At 37.3% G+C, this 17,171-nt stretch overlaps 2 protein-coding genes across 2 annotated transcripts; both read left to right on the top strand.

Annotated features, from left to right (window-relative positions):
* Positions 1-1,399: 1,399 nt before the first annotated feature.
* LOC133816403 (ATPase GET3B-like) lies at positions 1,400-2,698 on the top strand. Its single transcript, XM_062248923.1, has 4 exons — positions 1,400-1,669; positions 1,884-1,949; positions 2,134-2,208; positions 2,290-2,698. Exons 1-4 carry the CDS (start codon positions 1,625-1,627, stop codon positions 2,362-2,364), a joined length of 261 nt encoding a protein of 86 aa, XP_062104907.1. The 5' UTR covers positions 1,400-1,624; the 3' UTR covers positions 2,365-2,698.
* Positions 2,699-4,633: 1,935 nt separating this feature from the next.
* On the top strand, positions 4,634-7,859 carry LOC133814918 (casein kinase 1-like protein HD16). The gene is made up of 10 exons (XM_062247821.1): positions 4,634-4,725; positions 5,912-5,987; positions 6,089-6,214; positions 6,304-6,377; positions 6,472-6,541; positions 6,641-6,696; positions 6,865-6,936; positions 7,023-7,117; positions 7,235-7,301; positions 7,742-7,859. Exons 1-10 carry the CDS (start codon positions 4,634-4,636, stop codon positions 7,857-7,859), a joined length of 846 nt encoding a protein of 281 aa, XP_062103805.1.
* The last annotated feature ends 9,312 nt before the right edge of the window (positions 7,860-17,171 follow it).

The raw sequence follows: 17,171 nt of genomic DNA, 5'->3' as shown, positions 1-17,171 counted from the left end.
TTAATTGGTACATGCCATTATTTTTTTATTTTTTTATTTAAAAAATTCATTCAAATATTAAAAATTTATTTAAAATCTAATAAAAAAAATTAAAAATCATTTAACAAAAATTTTAAAATTTTCTTTTTAAGGAATAAATACTAAAATTATTATTCATGAAACAAATTTAATTACTAAAGTAAAATAAAAACAAAAAAGCCAAAAAAACTTTAGAAAATCCTACTATAAATTCAAATTTAAAATAATTAAATATATACAATTATAAGGTTCAATGATACTAAAACCAAAATAATAAGCTTAAACCCATTAACGAAATTTTATTCTAATCAGACACTAATGAGCTTAATCCTCTCAACTGCCTATAAATAAGGTTAGAGTATCACTTATTTAGTGCATGCAAAAATGCGACCTAATAAATCTCTAAAGAACTTAAGTTTTGCAAGTTCTTATTTCTCAATACAATTAACTTGTGCACTAGGACTAATTAATAACCTAAATCCCGTACGTGTTTGATTTTTTTTTATGCATTATTGGTTTATTTGTAATTGACAAAAAAATCAGTCAACAAGTATTAAATCTATCTCAATTCCAGAATGAGTGACTACTATCTCAGTTTTTGGATGCGTGAGTAGTTTCAATGAAAAAAATCTTGAATACTTAAACTAATAAAAAAATATTGGGTAATTTCACTGCAAATTTGTTTTACAAACACTAGAAAATTTCTTAAATTCCAACTTTAATTAAAAAAAATTATCAAAAAGAAAGGAAAAATTAATAGAATGTCTCACAATAGTAAAGTTGATAAAGTTTGTACACAATATAAAATACTTTTTTAGAAAAATTAATAATAAAGAAGCTCATTCCACAATCGAAAAAATGTACCACCACATAATTAACTTTGAAATTTTATGAATTCAAATGGGGTATTTCTATCAATGGAATATAAAGTGTGTTATGTTATCTAGGCAAATAAGGAATTTTATTAAATTGGTAAGTGGTCATTTTCCTTTCTCTAAATATTTTATTTTTCTTTTTAATTTTATTTCTAAATTAAAATAAAGGGCTTCAGCCATTAATACAGCTCATCCGAAAAGCCCATTTCGCTTTCTTCTTCATATCCATAGCTCCATCTCACTCTAATCTCTCTCTCTCTCTCAGTTGAAATCAAACCCCAGACCCCATTATTCTTCCCCTCTCTCTCTCGTATTCCTGTCTCCCTCTCACTCTAGCTCTCTTTGTCTCTGATTCTAAGTTTCTTTCTTCTCTGTAATCCCTCTCTCTCTCTCACCTTCTTTCTTCTCCGTAATCCCTCTCTCTCTCACCCTTTCGCACAGCTTCCATACCCAATAAAGCTGAAAAGAAAAGCTCCATTTCATTTTCTTCTTCATATTCCACTCTCAAATCCCTAGCTCTCTCTCACTCTAATCTCTCTATCTCTCAGTTGAAATCAAACCCCAGACCCCATTATTCTTCCCCTCTCTCTCGTATTCATGGCTCCCTCTCACTCTAGCTCTCTCTGTCTCTCTCATTCGAAGTTCACATTCCAACTTCTAACCGAAGGAACTCGGAATCATCTAGCCGAAAGGTAGTGATTCCAAGAAAGGTGGTGGTTGAGGTTCGCAAGATGGGAAGATTGGGTCCAACAATGTCCTCACGAACTAGTACACAGGTAAAGCTTGGTTCTTTTTTTCTTGTTCTGTTCTTGGGTAGGCTTGAATTTGGTTTTAATTTTTTTTTCTGTTCTGTTCTAGAGAACTAAGAAAGCCATAGAAGTGTCTCTACATAGCTAGCTTAGATACTGCACCTACTGTGAGTATTTTATCACGAACTGTCTTTGTTACTTGAACTTTCAGCTTCTTAATTTTATGGCTTGTTTTAAATAGGGTCACACGTTGCGACTTCTGTCCTTGCCAGATTTCTTAGATCGATCAATAGGCAAGCTATTGAAGGTTTGAATGTTCACTTCTCTCTGCCTCTCTTGTTTATTTTTGTTCATAATATTATATATTTCCCCCTTTTCTCATTGTCTTTTGCTCTGGACCTTTTAGAAAGGTTCTTTTGTCTTACCAATGCAAAAGAACATCTTGAAATTTCACTAACTTTAATCCTTTATTTGCATATGGTCTATTACAGCTTAAACAAAAGATTGCTTCAGCCACCTCAGCCATCAAATCTGTTTTCGGCCAAGAACAGCCCAAGCAAGATGAGGTAAGCCTATTGTCGTTCTAGCTGCCGTTATGTTTTCTCTTACACGAGTTTATCGACTATTTGAGGTTATCTATGATGCAGACTGACAAACTGGAGCGACTAAGGGAGAGGATGATCAAAGTGCGGGAGCTTTTTCGGGACACTGATTCAACATAATTTGTTATTGTAACAATTCCCATGGTAAAATCTTTAGACATTTGACTTGGTAAATGGTATATTTTGCTTGCTTGCTGGTATATATCATCTATTTCTGAAGTATACACTGAAACTAATGAACATGATTCATCATCGACAAATGCATAACTTTATCTCTTAAAATCAAGGACCTGATAAAGTTTCTAAATTCTTTTCCTACCCTCCTTCCGTAGGATCACCAGAAAAATCCATGCTTAAAAAGCTTGCTAAGAGCAAGTCTTGAGAGTTTTGAATTCAAATGATATTTTGTCTGCATTTTAACCACAGGTGATGGAAGTCAATGAATCATCTAGCACTAGTGCTAGTCAATACTTGGGTATGAATTTGGTTTTATTTTTTCTTGTATCTGTTTTTGGGTAGGCTTGAATTTGGTTTTAATTTTTTTTTTCTGATTTGTTCTAATCATAGAGAACTAAGTCAATACTTGGGTATGAATTTGGTTTTTTTTTCTTGTTCTGTTCTTGGGTAGGCTTGGATTTGGTTCTAAATTTTTTTTTCTGATCTGTTCTAATCATAGAGAATTAAGAAAGCCATAGAAGTGTTTCTATATTGCAGTAATAATTGACATTTTATTATATATATTTATAAACATATAAGCTCTGCACAGACAGATTTAAGAACTAGTTACTTGTTCTTTGTATTTTTTTTTCTTTGATTATAGATTTCCATCAAAGAGTGTTTGATTTGTGTGATCAAAATGTCAGAAAACACCTAATGAATCTTCAAGAAAGTATAACAAAATTCATAAGAAAAAAGAGATGTATATGTCTATGATCAATGTTTTTATTTCCAAGTTAATTTCAATGCATATTGTTTTAGTGAAATATGGTAGAGAAAATAAAATCCTGTTTGTCAGTACCTTCTCCTTACACCCAGTTGAAGCACCTACAGAAAAAAATTTAATTAAACAATCTAACCAATATAGCCATGATATTTAATCAGTATATGGCATACATACCTCAACAAAATGTCGATGAACTAGTGAAAAAAAAAAGAAGAGATACTTACTATATATATTCATTTTCTTAGATAGTATCCTCCTTGAAAAACTGAAATTTAAATTTCAAACTAGTTATTTGTAATTTTTTTAATTAATACTTTTATTTCCTATATTTGTGGCTGATTATACGTATATAGAGAGATATGTATATTTTATGAAATAAAAATTTGAAAATATTAAATAGTTTTTTTATAATTAATTTTTATTATATTTCCTACTTTACACGGTTAGGAAAAATTAAAACTAAATTTACATTTTATAATTAATGGTTGTTGTTTCCTAAATATGTGGTTATAGTTAAGTAAAATATTTTTTAATTATTAAAAAACTGAATATGCATATATATAATAGGTTAGTTTTTTAAATTATGTTAAAGATATTTGTATTATTGACCCATACATAGGAATCTGTTTTGTTGAGTCATATATTTGAATTTGGCTGTAATCACTCTAACCCACCAAAGCAAAACTTGATCGGAACATAAACAAAAATCATGCACTCTCTCTCTTTGGGTTCGCACTCTCTCTCTCTCTCTTTAGGCTTTAACCCACTCTCTCTCTCTCTTGATCATCTTCTTACTGAGCTCTCTTTCTTTGTTTGTGGAGAGAGTCACTCTCCCTATGGTTTCTCTCTCAAAAAGAATATATTCTTTGCTTTATAGTTTTTAGTAGGTGGGTTTGATTTTTTTATCTCTAAAGCTCCACATAAGATGCAAAAGTTCCCCTCCAACTCCAGGCCATTAAACTCAAATTCCCATTTGATTTAAAGCTCTATCTTTTTTTTCTCTATCTCTCACTCAAAAATCAATCTTGAAGCTTGAGAAGAAGAACAAAGTATTCTTCTTCTTTATGCTTCTTACTTAGTCTTTTTGTGCTCTTTTTTTGGTTCTCTGGTGTACAAACAGAATCCTATAAACTTGGTTAGAGTTTTAGACATTCAAAGCAATAAACATAATTTTTATGTCAAAGATGAGTTTGAAAAGTCCACAAGGATTTTGGTTTTTCGTTCACTTGTATTGTCAAATAATTGCTATTGAATGTGTATAAAGAATTATTCAAGATTCAAGAAGCAGAGGGTGCTTATTTCTGTAAGGTTTAAAGTTTTACTAGTTGTGGCTATTTACAGTCACCGATTGATCAATATAGAGGAATGCATATATGTAGTTTATTTCTCTTGCACCAAAATTTTACATGCTTTTCATTGTTTGTGTCTGCAGAAGAATTTACAAGCATGGTGAAAGTGGGAAAGGTTGTGATGGCAGCAGTACAGCTCCTCCATGCGCTAGGTAAAATTTCAATTGTCAGACTTATTGTACCACCCTGGTTTGTATAGCTTAGTAGTTTTTTCTTGCTAATCAAGAGAGGATAATCTTTTTTTGCTTTCCTGAATTCAACTTTATAGGATTCTGTTTGTACATCTTTTTCATTATTGGTATTATAATCCATGTTTGTTTTCAAGTGAAAAACCAAGAGCCACTTACTGAGAAGAACTGCTTTAAGAGAGGTTTTGAGTTTTTTTTCTCTTTGTGTGTCAAAATTCAGTTCTTTTGTGGGAAATTGGATGGCAATTCTATTAGTTTCTTAAAACTTTAATTTGAAATTTCTTTATCTGTTTTCTACTTCTTCTTTCTATCTATGTAATGGAACAAGTGAGTGAGTATTTGGTAGCTTGGCTTTTAAGAAAGCTGATTTTGGGTGTTCTGTTCTGGTTTATGTGTACTTTGTTGAAACTTGGTCGGAAAAGAATAAAGTGACTGCATTGAGTGCATTTATGTTGGAATTTTTTTAAGTTATGGGGTGTCTTTTAGGTCCAATTTTTCTTCATATGAACTTGAGTAGTTGGATAGAAAATAGGCTATATGTGTTCTGTTTTTATACTATTGGGATAATAATTTTTAGCCAATTAGGCTTTATTTTAAATTCTAATTCAAGGATTAGTAGAGATTCTGTTCAATTCTGGTGTATTCCCATTAATGTGTAAACCTATTTAAGTATAGATAATTAAGCATGGATGACAGTAGATTACCTTAATTAATCTTCAAAGTTTGATGCTTCCTTTGAGACATTATGCTGCTTGTGTCCTCCTCCTTTTACGATGATCGTAGAATGTAATATATTTTTGCAGGGAATCTAGTGGGGTTTTTTTCCTTTGATACAAGTGACTGAACTATGTAAACTGTGGGTGACAACTAAATCTGCATTTCATGTAGAATGGTCATCATAAGCGTCTGTTTGCCATATCTGAATAATATTGAAATCATCTAGCAATACTGCGTTCAGAAAATCAATTGAGTAAAAGAAACCTAATGGTTTAACTAGAACAACCGTCAACAACTGGCTGCATTTATCACTTCTTGGAATTTTTTTTCCTTGCTGGTTTGAAATGGCACCATTGTAGTTGTTGCATACACCTCTTTCATGTTGCAGAAGTTTTCTGTTTTCATTTGATTCGAGTATTTTGTAGTAACTATGTATTGTTGCTAAGTGAACCTTTAAATAACCTTTGCAGCTATTTGATTGACAATGTGCAATTGTTTCTTTTTACACTACATGATTTCTGTTTCACATTTATGTGTTTTAGATATGTATGAATTTTGTGGTTTCCAAAAAAAGGCTACTTCTCCATGTAGTTTGTGGATTGAGCTTGTTGTGTAATACTAATAATGTTTTTTAAATACATCTTCAGGTGCAGATTGGCAATTCTCCACTGTACAAGTTAGATAGAAAGCTGGGGAAGGGGAGTTTTGGACAAGTATTCGTGGGAAGAAGAGTGCCTGGTGGTATTGTTGGAACTGGGCCTGATGCCTTTGAGGTTTTGCCCCCTCCCGCATGTTTCACTCTTGTACAGTTATTAAGGAAGTTTGTTATGTTGTTAATGGCAATCCCATTAACCTTTTGTAGGTTGCTTTGAAGTTAGAGCATAAAAATAGTAAAGGCTGCAGTCACGGTCCTCCATATGAGTGGCAAGTGTACAGGTAGTTTTTTTTTTGTGCACTTTTATTGTTATTAGTTATTAATCACCAAGTTTTATTACCTAACTGGTGTTTTTGTTAAAAAAAAACATAACAGTTCTCTCAATGGTTGTTATGGAATTCCCTCTGTCCATTATAGAGGCCAGCAAGGAGACTACTATATCTTAGTCAGTTTCCATTCTATCTGTAGTGATTCTTTTAGTTGTTTTGAAATTGCTTTTGCCAGTAAATATTCATGACTAACGATTTCCTGATTCTGAAAATAGGTCATGGACATGCTTGGCCCAAGTTTATGGGATCTTTGGAATACTAATAACCAAATGTAAGAAATTGTGTGTTCTTTCTTCCTCCTCCCAAGTTACTCTTTCCAATGTTTCAGATTTTATTATCTATTCTTAATATACACATATATTTCCCAACTAAAAAGATATTTGAATAATTACCTTTTGGTATTTACATTGATTATTTCTAAATGTCTACTCTTTTAAAGGTTGTCTGAAGATACAGTTGCTTGTATAGCAGTGGAGGCTATATCAATTCTAGAACAGCTTCATTTCAAAGGGTACATTGTTAATCATTCTTATATCTTATCTTTTCTTTTACTTTATCCTACTCTAATTATTTTTGTGTTTCCTAATTGGACTCCAGTTTTGTGCATGGAGATGTTAAACCTGAAAACTTTTTGCTTGGTCTTCCCGGAACACCTAATGAGAAGAAGTTGTATCTTATTGATCTTGGTTTGGGTAAGTGTTTGCTGGTGAACATGTATAGGATCAATAGGACAACAGAAAAACCATGACAATCTGCTTTTGTACCTATCATAATTATTGCACCAAACTAATCTTACTTTTCTTCTTCAGCATCAAAATGGAGAGATTCATCATCTGGTCGTCATGTTGAATATGACCAAAAGTCGGATGTTTTCAGGTACTGCTTCCTTTAGTAAGGCTATGCATGGTCAATGGTTAGGCTGTAAGATGGTTCTCAAAAAGAAAGAAAGAAAGCTAAACCACTTGTATGTTTCACTTAACATGATTTGTTTTGGAAGCCTGATATAATTCTAACTTTTGATAGGGGAACTATACGCTATGCGAGTGTACATGCACCTTGAAACAAGATTACAAGACCAATTTGAAAATTATAGGTGGATGTAGTCCTCAGTTATACCTCATAACCATTCCTTTCCTTTTTTGTTAGAGTCCAGTAATTATACCTCATAACATTGTCCTTTATTTTTCTTCATGCACCTTGTTCTGAGAGAATGAAATTCAGTGTCCCAAGCCTTGAGTGTTTGTTATTTTTCTTTATGTTTTATATTAATTGGATGTTGCAATTCTTTACAATTGTCCACAAAATTAATATTTTAGAATTTTGAATGCTTGTGATGTATTTTCAAGAATGATTGTTGTTGGAACTAAAAACAGCAATAAAATGAAAAGAGCCTTCAAGAGGGAGCATGAAGTGGAATTTTTGACATGTGTATAGATTTTTGTATTATGTTTTATAATGATTTTGTACTAAATAATTTTTTTTTTAGTTTGTATTTTGTTTATCTATTTTATAAAAATTAATTTTGATATTTTATTAATGTTTTTTTTTGTAAATATTATAATAAGAAATAGAATTGATAAAATAATTAAATTAAAAAACTAATAAAATTATATATTAAGAAAATTATTTAATTTATTATTAATTTTGCTACCAAATTTTAGTAGTAAAAGTATCGAATTTTCAAGTACAAAACAAATAATTTGCTACTAATTTTGTGATTGTTTGCTACCAAATTGTGGTAGTAAAATGATTTTGGTGGATTGAAAATAAAATAAATTTTAATGACACAAATTCTTTAGCTACCAATTTAAATGCAATTGGCTACCAAATTACAGTATCAAAAAACCTCTAGTAGTCCCGTAAAGTGGTGTTTTAGCTACTAGATTTAATATTTTTAGCTACTAAAAAATTAGTAGCAAATAAGAATAATTAGCTACAATTTTTTTTGGTAGCAAGAAACCTTTAGCGACGGGGTTTTAGCTACGAACCAGCTACCATAAAATTTTGGTAGCAAAAAGGGTATTAGCTACCAAAAAACATAGTTTGCTACCAGTTTTTTGGTAGCTAAAACACTATTTTTTTGTAGTGTCTTCTGGAAACACATCCAGAAACTCACAAACTAACCTGGTATCTTCTGGTCTCACTGGCACGACCTGAGTGTTATCAACCACACTGGCCAAGAGTCCAATGCAACCTCCTTGCAATAAATCCTTAGCCTTCAATGCAGAAATCATAGGAATGCGAGGTCCATGCACAGCACCAACAAACACAAAAGGATCCTCACCTTCAGGCTCAAAGGTGACCATCTTCCTTCTGCAATCAATGGTTGCCCCATACTTTGCCAACCAATCCATACCCAGTATCATATCGAAGTCAGTCATAACCAACTCTATTAAATCCACTGATAACTCTCTGCCCTCTACTGTCACTGGCAAAGATCTGACCCATCTCCTGGATACCACTAACTCTCCAGTGGGTAACAAGGTTCCAAACCCCACAGCATAAAAATCACAAGGTCTACATGTAATGCCCCGAATTTCCTAATAAGGGTTAGGACCTTGATTAGGAGGCCGGGAGGGCCATAATTGAATTATGATGTTATTAAATGATCATATGCGTGTTAATGTGAATTATATTATTATATGATGATAAATGCATGCATATGGGTGTATTTATAATGATAAGGGCATTTTGGTAATTTGGCCTGTTGAGGGCATATTTGTAAATTGGGTGCATATTGTAATTTGTGAATGAGATTTTATTATTATGGAGATATATTCGAGCTCTTCGGCATGAGACGATCATAGATTATGAGTTAGCGGTTTTGTCATAACGGGGTCAAGTTTGGGGTAATAGAAATGTTTATTTGATGATAAATTGGGAGTATTTGAGATCATGATGGAATTCTGGAAGTTTTGACTATAATGTCCCCGGGGGTGTTTTCGGGACCCCGAGCCTTAGGATTTATTTGAGGTTACTTAAGCTTGAAGTAGCTTGTCAGATAAGAACGTACGTTAGAAAATCTCTCTCTCCCTTCCCGATAGCCTATTTTACCGTTTGAAGCTTTCTTAAAGGAATTTCGAGTTCCAGGAGTCGGAATCAAGCGAGGGTCGAGGCATAGCGATCCTAGGAAAGATTACAAGCTTCTTAACCGAAGGATTTGACAAAAAAAAACCCAATCAAAGGTAATCTAAGTTTGAAGTTTTGAGTTTCTAAAGTTTTTAAGCTTAGAATTGGACTTTGTGAATTGTTGAGTTTTTGGTTGGTTTGAACCTTGGGTTTTGAGGGTTATGGAGTATTGGGAAGCTTGGGAACTTTGATTTGATAATTGGGGAATGTTTAGGTATGATTTTGGAGGCTTTGGAGTGTTAAAATCGAGTTTGGGAATGGCCCAGGGTTGGGGGCCGCGACCCTTGCTTGAAGAAGCAGGTGTCAGGAAATTGGTCTTGCTGGGCGCCGTGGCCCTTGGCTCAGATAATTCTGGGGCCGTGGTCCAAGGTGCTAGGGCTGCAGCCCTTGCCCTGTTTTCACCCCGTTTGCTCGTTTTGACCCCGGGAACTTAGCTATAGGCCTCGGGAGTGTTCCTACTACTTGGATTAGTTTGGGTTATGTCCCAGAGGCTAGATTTTGGTTTGGTAACCTATGTTGATCATTTTATTTATGGTGTCCCATATTTGGTTATGATTAGGTGACCGCTAAGGGCTTAAAGGTTGATCGTTCTCAAGGGTCGTTCTTATATTGGTTCTAGCTCAAATCTGAGGTAAGAAAACTGCACCCTGTGTATATGTGACATGCATGGCTATTCTTGATGCATGTTGGTTGATTATTAAGTATGACATGCATGGCTATTATTGGTGCATGTTGGATTGTTGAATATAATGCATATGATGCACGAGAAACATGTGATTAGGACATGCTTTATATACTGAGTATGATATTGTTCAGAGCTTGAGCCTCTGTGTTCGTGCATGGTCCTAATTGTACTAGTACATGTTAAGTAAGCATGCTGAATACCTTGTTATGGATATTGGATATGTGTTTGGTGGCATGGCTTACCTGTGTGTGGAATTGACTTACTAGTCAGAATCGGCAATGGTGTTAGATCCATCTGTGAGACTGTGATTTATTAGTCAAGTTCACAATGAGTTGAACACTGGTCGTATTTTACTGACCTAAGAGTCAGAAATGGCATAGCGTCATGAACGCCGAGCCAAATGAAGATTAGATCTAATCGATATCAGCAAGAATGACTCATATGGGGTATTAACGCTGGACCGACCCTAAGGTCGATGAACTTATAAGCGCTTGGCTAGTTTGAGACTAGTTATTCAGAGCCAGGGAATATGGCCCGGTGACCGTTTGTCACATGGCTAGGGAACGCTGTTCCAAGGTTATGACTCTAAGGTCATGAGGAAGGTTATGTTGGTGACTATTCACCATACACCTATCCTTTTCAAACTTATGAAAGGTTCACTTATCAATTAAGCCCGAGTGACCCTATCGTCACATGGCTAGAGGGGGTTGTACCCACTTCTGTGACTGTTGCGACTGTCACCTATTTATTGGGGCTAAGAGTCCTGAATGATTATTATGATCATTGGTTGATGTTTTATACGCAACATTGTGTGGATCTGTTGCCTGTTGGAGTAGGGTGTGTGCCTTATGATCCGATGACATGTTAAAACTGTTCGTGAGCATATTAAGTTTTCTTGCTGAGCTTCGGCTCACGGGTGCTATGTGGTGCAGGTAAAGGCAAGAGAAAGCTGGACCATCCTTGAGTTGGAGAACTTAGGTGATGAGGTGTACATATGCAGCTGCTCGTCCACCACGGCCGAGGTTGAGAAGGAACTAGGGTTAAACCCTGTTTTGCCGCATAGAACGGCCTGTTGTAAATATTTTCTTGTAATAGACTCTAAAATTATAATTTTGGGATCCCAACATATATATTAAACGTTATAGTGAAACGTTACATCTTAACCAAAATTTTTAATCCCTAAACCGCTAATCATACTTAGTTACACGATTTTGGCCAAGTGATTCGATTAGCGAGTTTAGCACTGTTTACAAGGCACACCGTAATGGTCCCTGGAGTTGGGGCGTTACACTACACAATCTATCAATAACACTCCTAGCAACAAAAGAATGTGTAGCACCATAATCAATCAACACATTATAAGGGGTTCCAGCACTAAGAAGCTGACCTGTAACAACTGAGGGAGAAGCCTCAGCTTCTGCTTGAGTCAATGCGAACACTCGAGTTGGGGCCGAGCTGTCCGCCTTTCTGGGTTCTTCTTCTCTTGCCTTAGGGAAATCCTTTTTAAGATGACCCACTGCTCCACATGAGAAGCAGGCCCTTGCCCTACACTCTCCCAAGTGATGCCTCTTGCATCTAGGGTACTCAGGATTAGACTTCCAGGCTTCACTACCTCCTGGACGACCCATAGAAATACCACGGGGCCTCCTGTCAGGACCTGGAACTGGGAAGGTGTCAGGAACCTTCATCTTGATCACTAGGGCCTACACCCCTACCTGAACCCACAAATGGAGGACCTGGCCTCCTGAATTCCTTTCTGGCTGCACTATTACGCCAGATTCTGTTCTCTGCACTCTCAGCTGTGAGTGCCTTCTCAACCACCTGTGCATAGGTAGTAACCCCAGCCACAGTGGTGATACGTACATCTCGGGCTAATCTGGGCTGTAGCCCCTGAAGGAATCTCTCTGTCATGGTCCCATCAGTGGGCACCAATTCCATGGAAAACTTTGTCAAACGATCAAACTTCAAGGCGTACTGAGTAACTGATAAGTTCCCCTGAAGTAGCCTAATAAACTCCTTGGCCTTCGCCGCCCTGATCGCATCATTATAATATTTTTCATTGAATAAGGTTTGAAACTCTTCCCAAGTCAGAGCATTAACATTCTTGGTCTGGGTAATAACCTCCCACCAAATCCGGGCATCGTCCCGAAACATATAAGTGGCACAGGCCACCCTCTCATTACCAGTTACCCTCATAAAGTCAAGGATAGTGGTAATCATGCTCATCCATTGTTCAACCTTGGCAAGATCTACACTGCCCTCAAATACTGGAGGTTGGTGCTTCCTGAACCTTTCATAAAGAGGTTTCCATTTATTTCCAACCTCAGGCAGCTGCCCAGCTGCTGGCACCGACACAGGAGGTGCCTCTGATACACTGGCCACTGCAGGCACTTGCTGTTGTTTCAGGAGACGTAACTCTTCTCCCTGTCTTAATACAGTTGCCTGCAAATCACTGATTATCTGTTGCCAGTTAACAGGAGCTAGTTGTGGAATCTGAGACTGGTCATTCTCTTGACCCTGACTATTATTATTATTATTATTATTATAGCCCTGATCACTCTGGCCAGCTGAAGTGTCTGTCTACCCTGGATTCATAATTCTATCACTGATACCTTGCTGAAATAATGATCAATACGGCCAGTCAAGTAGTAATAACTAAACCTATTGTCGCCTTACGGTCCAAGAATAAGTAGACAATTATCACATTCCACAGTCATGCAAATATACAGGCAGATACATGTCTATAGCATTTAGCACTCAGCATGTATCACATAATAGTTCATAAACAACAGTACTAATAAGTATGTTCCAATAATCCCAGTACTAATAAGCACACAGTTGCTGAGGATATAATATTTTAGGGCACAGGTTTAACATGGTGTCTCATGCATACAGGTAAAGCATATATACCACATTTAAGCTGCTATACATATAACTACATAAATAGTTACCAAACCATGAGTCGAGCTTGACTTCAGTGATGTGTGTACATGCCCAGCCAGTCTGCAAGAACCCTAACCTTGGCATTTGCTCTGATACCAAGTTGTAACGCCCTGGTTACCCCAGAACAGTTACGGTGAACGGTGAATCGAAAATTTGACCCGCTACCCGAGTCATTTGGTTAAAAATGTGCTCTAAATGTGATTAACAGGTTAAGGTGGAAAAACCAATAAAAAGGTAAGGATATTTTTCATTACAAACTGCTCTGCAGAGCTAATCAAAACATTTACAAGTTATTCTCAGTACAAAATGGTCATTATTGTTTCAAATTTACAATCCCGCCGACCTAAGCGGCAAAAATAGGGTAAACCCCCTAGTTCCTCTGAGAACGACTTGGCCATGGTGGTCAAGCAGCCGCATATGTACACATCACCACCTAAGCTCTCCAGTCAAGGTTGGGTGAGTTTTTCTTTTCCTTTACTTGCACCACATAGCACTCATGAGCCAAGGCCCAGCAAGAAAACACAATAAAGCATGATATAATATCAACAATGATCATAATAATCATCTAGGACTATCAGTCCAAAACAGATAGGTGACAATCGCAAAAGTCACTAAATTGGGAACAACTCCCTTTAACCTTGTGACGATAGGGTCACCGAGGCTCAACAGGTAAATAAACCTTTCGTTAGCTTAATCAGGATAGGTGCATGGTGATTGGTCACCAACATAACCTTCCTCATGACCATAGAGTCATAACCCTGGAACTTCGTTCCCTAGCCATGCGACAAGCAGTCACCTGGGCCTTATGCCCTGGCTCTCAGTAACTAGTCTTAGACTAGCCAAGCGCTTATAAGTTCATCGAACTTAGGGTCGGTCTAATGTTAATGCCTTAGAGGCATTCAACACTGATATCGATTAGATCTAATCTTCATTCGGCCCTACGTTCAGGACGCTTATGTCGTTTCTGACCCTTAGGTTAGTGTCCCTAACTAGTCAGTGCCATATACAAGTAAAAAACATTCACTAACATTTAGTATGTGTTGACCCAGATTTTGGTCAACTGACACGGAGTCAGAATATGCTTGATATGAATTAATGTGTTGAGAAGAACGTAATGACAAAAAGTAATAAGAACACGATATTTTTATAGTGGTTCGGCCCCAGGATCTGGTAATAACCTACGTCCACTTAGACTGTTATTGATATAAGAATCAAAGGAGTGATCAAAGAACAAGGGTTCAATGAGTTTCACTAACCTCTGAAGAACAATACAATATTCCAAGGAGAATTACTCTAATCTCAAATGATTCGAAAGCCAAAAAAGTCCCCTCCTTGAGCTATTTTTTCCTATTTATAGGCTCAAGGGGGATTACATGATTTATTTGCCAATATTCTCTCCTAAATAATTGGATATTCAGGAGATTGTGTGAGTTAAATTCAGGATCTACAAAGATCTTTACAGTAATATGACATTGCATGCGGAACTATCGACCAGACTGGTCACAGGTATGACTGGGCTGCTTACTGCTTCTAATGCGTCCTCTGGTCGATACCCTAGCAGAGCTCTTCCAGGTGTCAGCCACGTGTCCAGGGATCACTTGCCACATCATCAATGCTAATTTTTTGGATAACATTTTCCCCCCAAGTTTATTTATCATGAGCAATAAATAAACTTTTGAGCGAACGACTCTTCGGTAACCCCGCCTTACGTGTCAAAACCCTTCGTGTGTTCTTGGAAAAAGTAACCTACTTCTGTCTAATCATGACTTTTCGGTTCCCCAGTAATAATTCGACGGCCATTCCGCTTCCCCATACTTCGAAAAAGGGAAACTGATGATTACACCTTTTTAATGCCACAGACAAACTTATATAATACCTTCGAAATCTTCCTTTTCTTTTTATGCACGCCATTGCCTTCTCAAGAAACCCTAAAAGCCAGAGCTTTAATCTTCTCCAGAGACCGTTCTTCTGCATTTTCAAGACTCAGACCGAGAGTTCCTTGATCTCCGAAGACCCTTTTTCCATCTCCACGATCATTTTCTTGGTAAGTTCTCGAATTCTTATGCTTCAAATTTTCATGATGCATGCTTCTGTATGTTGACTGTTTGAGTTCATCTGTTTCTGGTTTGAGACGCTTGTGAGTAGAATGTTTTGTAGGCAAAAAAGGGATACGAGTTAGTTTAATAGTCAGGATCATACTTTTAGGACTTAAAATCGAAGTAAAAATTCGATCTTTAAGCTAGTTGGAAAATAGGTTTTTCCCGCCCTAAGGGGGGTTGAAAAAGCTTTCTTGAAAAACTTTTTACTTTCACCCTTTGATCCGTTTTTCAAACTGTTCGTGTGGAAAACTTAGCTTTTTGTTAGAATGCTGTTGTATAAAAGCTTGGCTTTTATACTCGACCAGCGTTATTCTAAAAAGCCTTTAAAAATTCTTTATCCTCACCTCACCATTCTTCTGTTTGCAGACATTGATGCCAGATTTGTGGGGAGGTGAACGGCCCATCGACGACGATCTTCTCGCCCAGTTGCTCGAAGGTGAAGAACAACTGGCTGATCGAGTCCACAAGATTCCCTTCTCACAATCCTCTTCCAGACCTCGTCCTTCTCCTCCTCAAATGGCCCGTTCCAAATCTGTAGGCAAGAAAAGACCTGAATCTGACGATAGTCCAAACCTTCCTGCCCAGCCTGATTCGCAGGCTAGGGCTCCCTCGACCAGTGGTCGAGAAAATCCTGTTCCTGACCCTAACGTCCAAATTAGAGCCCGCCCTCGCCATCAAAATTTGCCTGATGTCGAGTGGTAGACCTCCCCGACCAGCGTAGTGACCCTTCGGATGGTTGCTAACTATTTCAGGAAGTACCCTCTCACAGGGGTTTCCATTAAAATTCCTGCCGCAGACCAAAGGGCTAACCTCCCCGGAGGTATATATAGCGCCTGGTCTCGGTATCACATAGAGGCGGGGGCTTACCTCCCTCTACATCCTTTTTATCAGGGGGTGGCGAATTATATCGACGTCGCCCCTTTCCAAATCACTCCAAACGGATATAGAATGCTGGCCGCACTCTATATCCTGTACAAACTTAAAAAATGGCCAGATCCTACCCCCCACCAGGTCAATTATCTTTTCGACCTAAAATCCAACCCGCAACAATATGGGATGGGTTTCTTCCACTTCTATCACCAGGAGACAAACCGGACATTCCTGAGTGACACTACGCACCTATCGAACGTGGGGCGGTACAGTAAGGAGTACTTCCTTACACCGGACATAACCAGCAACAACCTGGCCTTCGCTCGAGAAGGTAAGTGTTGTTTTTGACTGGTCGATACTTTTAATCAAAGAGTCTCCTTTCATTTTTCTCAAACTGTACTTTGTCTTTCAGGCCCATGGTTACGTCCGACCCCAACACCAGACATGGTGTTGAGGTCCAATACATTGGCCAGGATGACAGACGCAGAAAAAAGCGTCAAGTCCCTGGTCACCGATGAAAACTTGAGGTTGTCTGGCCTCCTGGCTCCTCGCCATGAAACAAGAGGGTCCGTGGTAGCCGATGCCACTACCGAGGGGGTTCCCGAGCAGCAACCTCCTGCGTCCCCTCGGAGGAGGAGGCCGACGGGGGTTACAATCAGGGAGCCCACGGGCAATCCTTCCGCAGAAAGGCCTTCTGCTCCCCAAGGCAAGGGGAAACAAAAGGCCAAAGAGCTAGTTGTGGAACTGGGGGAATCCTATGATGAGAACGGTAAAATTATTTTGCTTTTAAATAGTTTGCCAATTCCCTGTCATTTGTTTGACGAGGAGGGCAACTTTACATATACTCCAAATCTAGGGCCAAACTTCTTCGTGCCAGATAGTGAGTGTGTGACTAATAGAGTCAATAGTATAGCGACCAGTAGTTGTAGCTCGGGTATTAACTTTGTGACCTTCTTTTTCGTTTTGATAAAGAGTCCTCATCTGCTTTTATCTTTACCATTTGCATGTTTTTTCTTGTGT

The sequence above is a fragment of the Humulus lupulus genome, chromosome 2, assembly GCF_963169125.1.
Source record: "Humulus lupulus chromosome 2, drHumLupu1.1, whole genome shotgun sequence".
Lineage (NCBI taxonomy): Eukaryota > Viridiplantae > Streptophyta > Magnoliopsida > Rosales > Cannabaceae > Humulus > Humulus lupulus.
The sequence above is the reverse complement of the archived record's forward strand: the minus strand, read 5'-3'. Positions and strand labels throughout refer to the sequence as shown.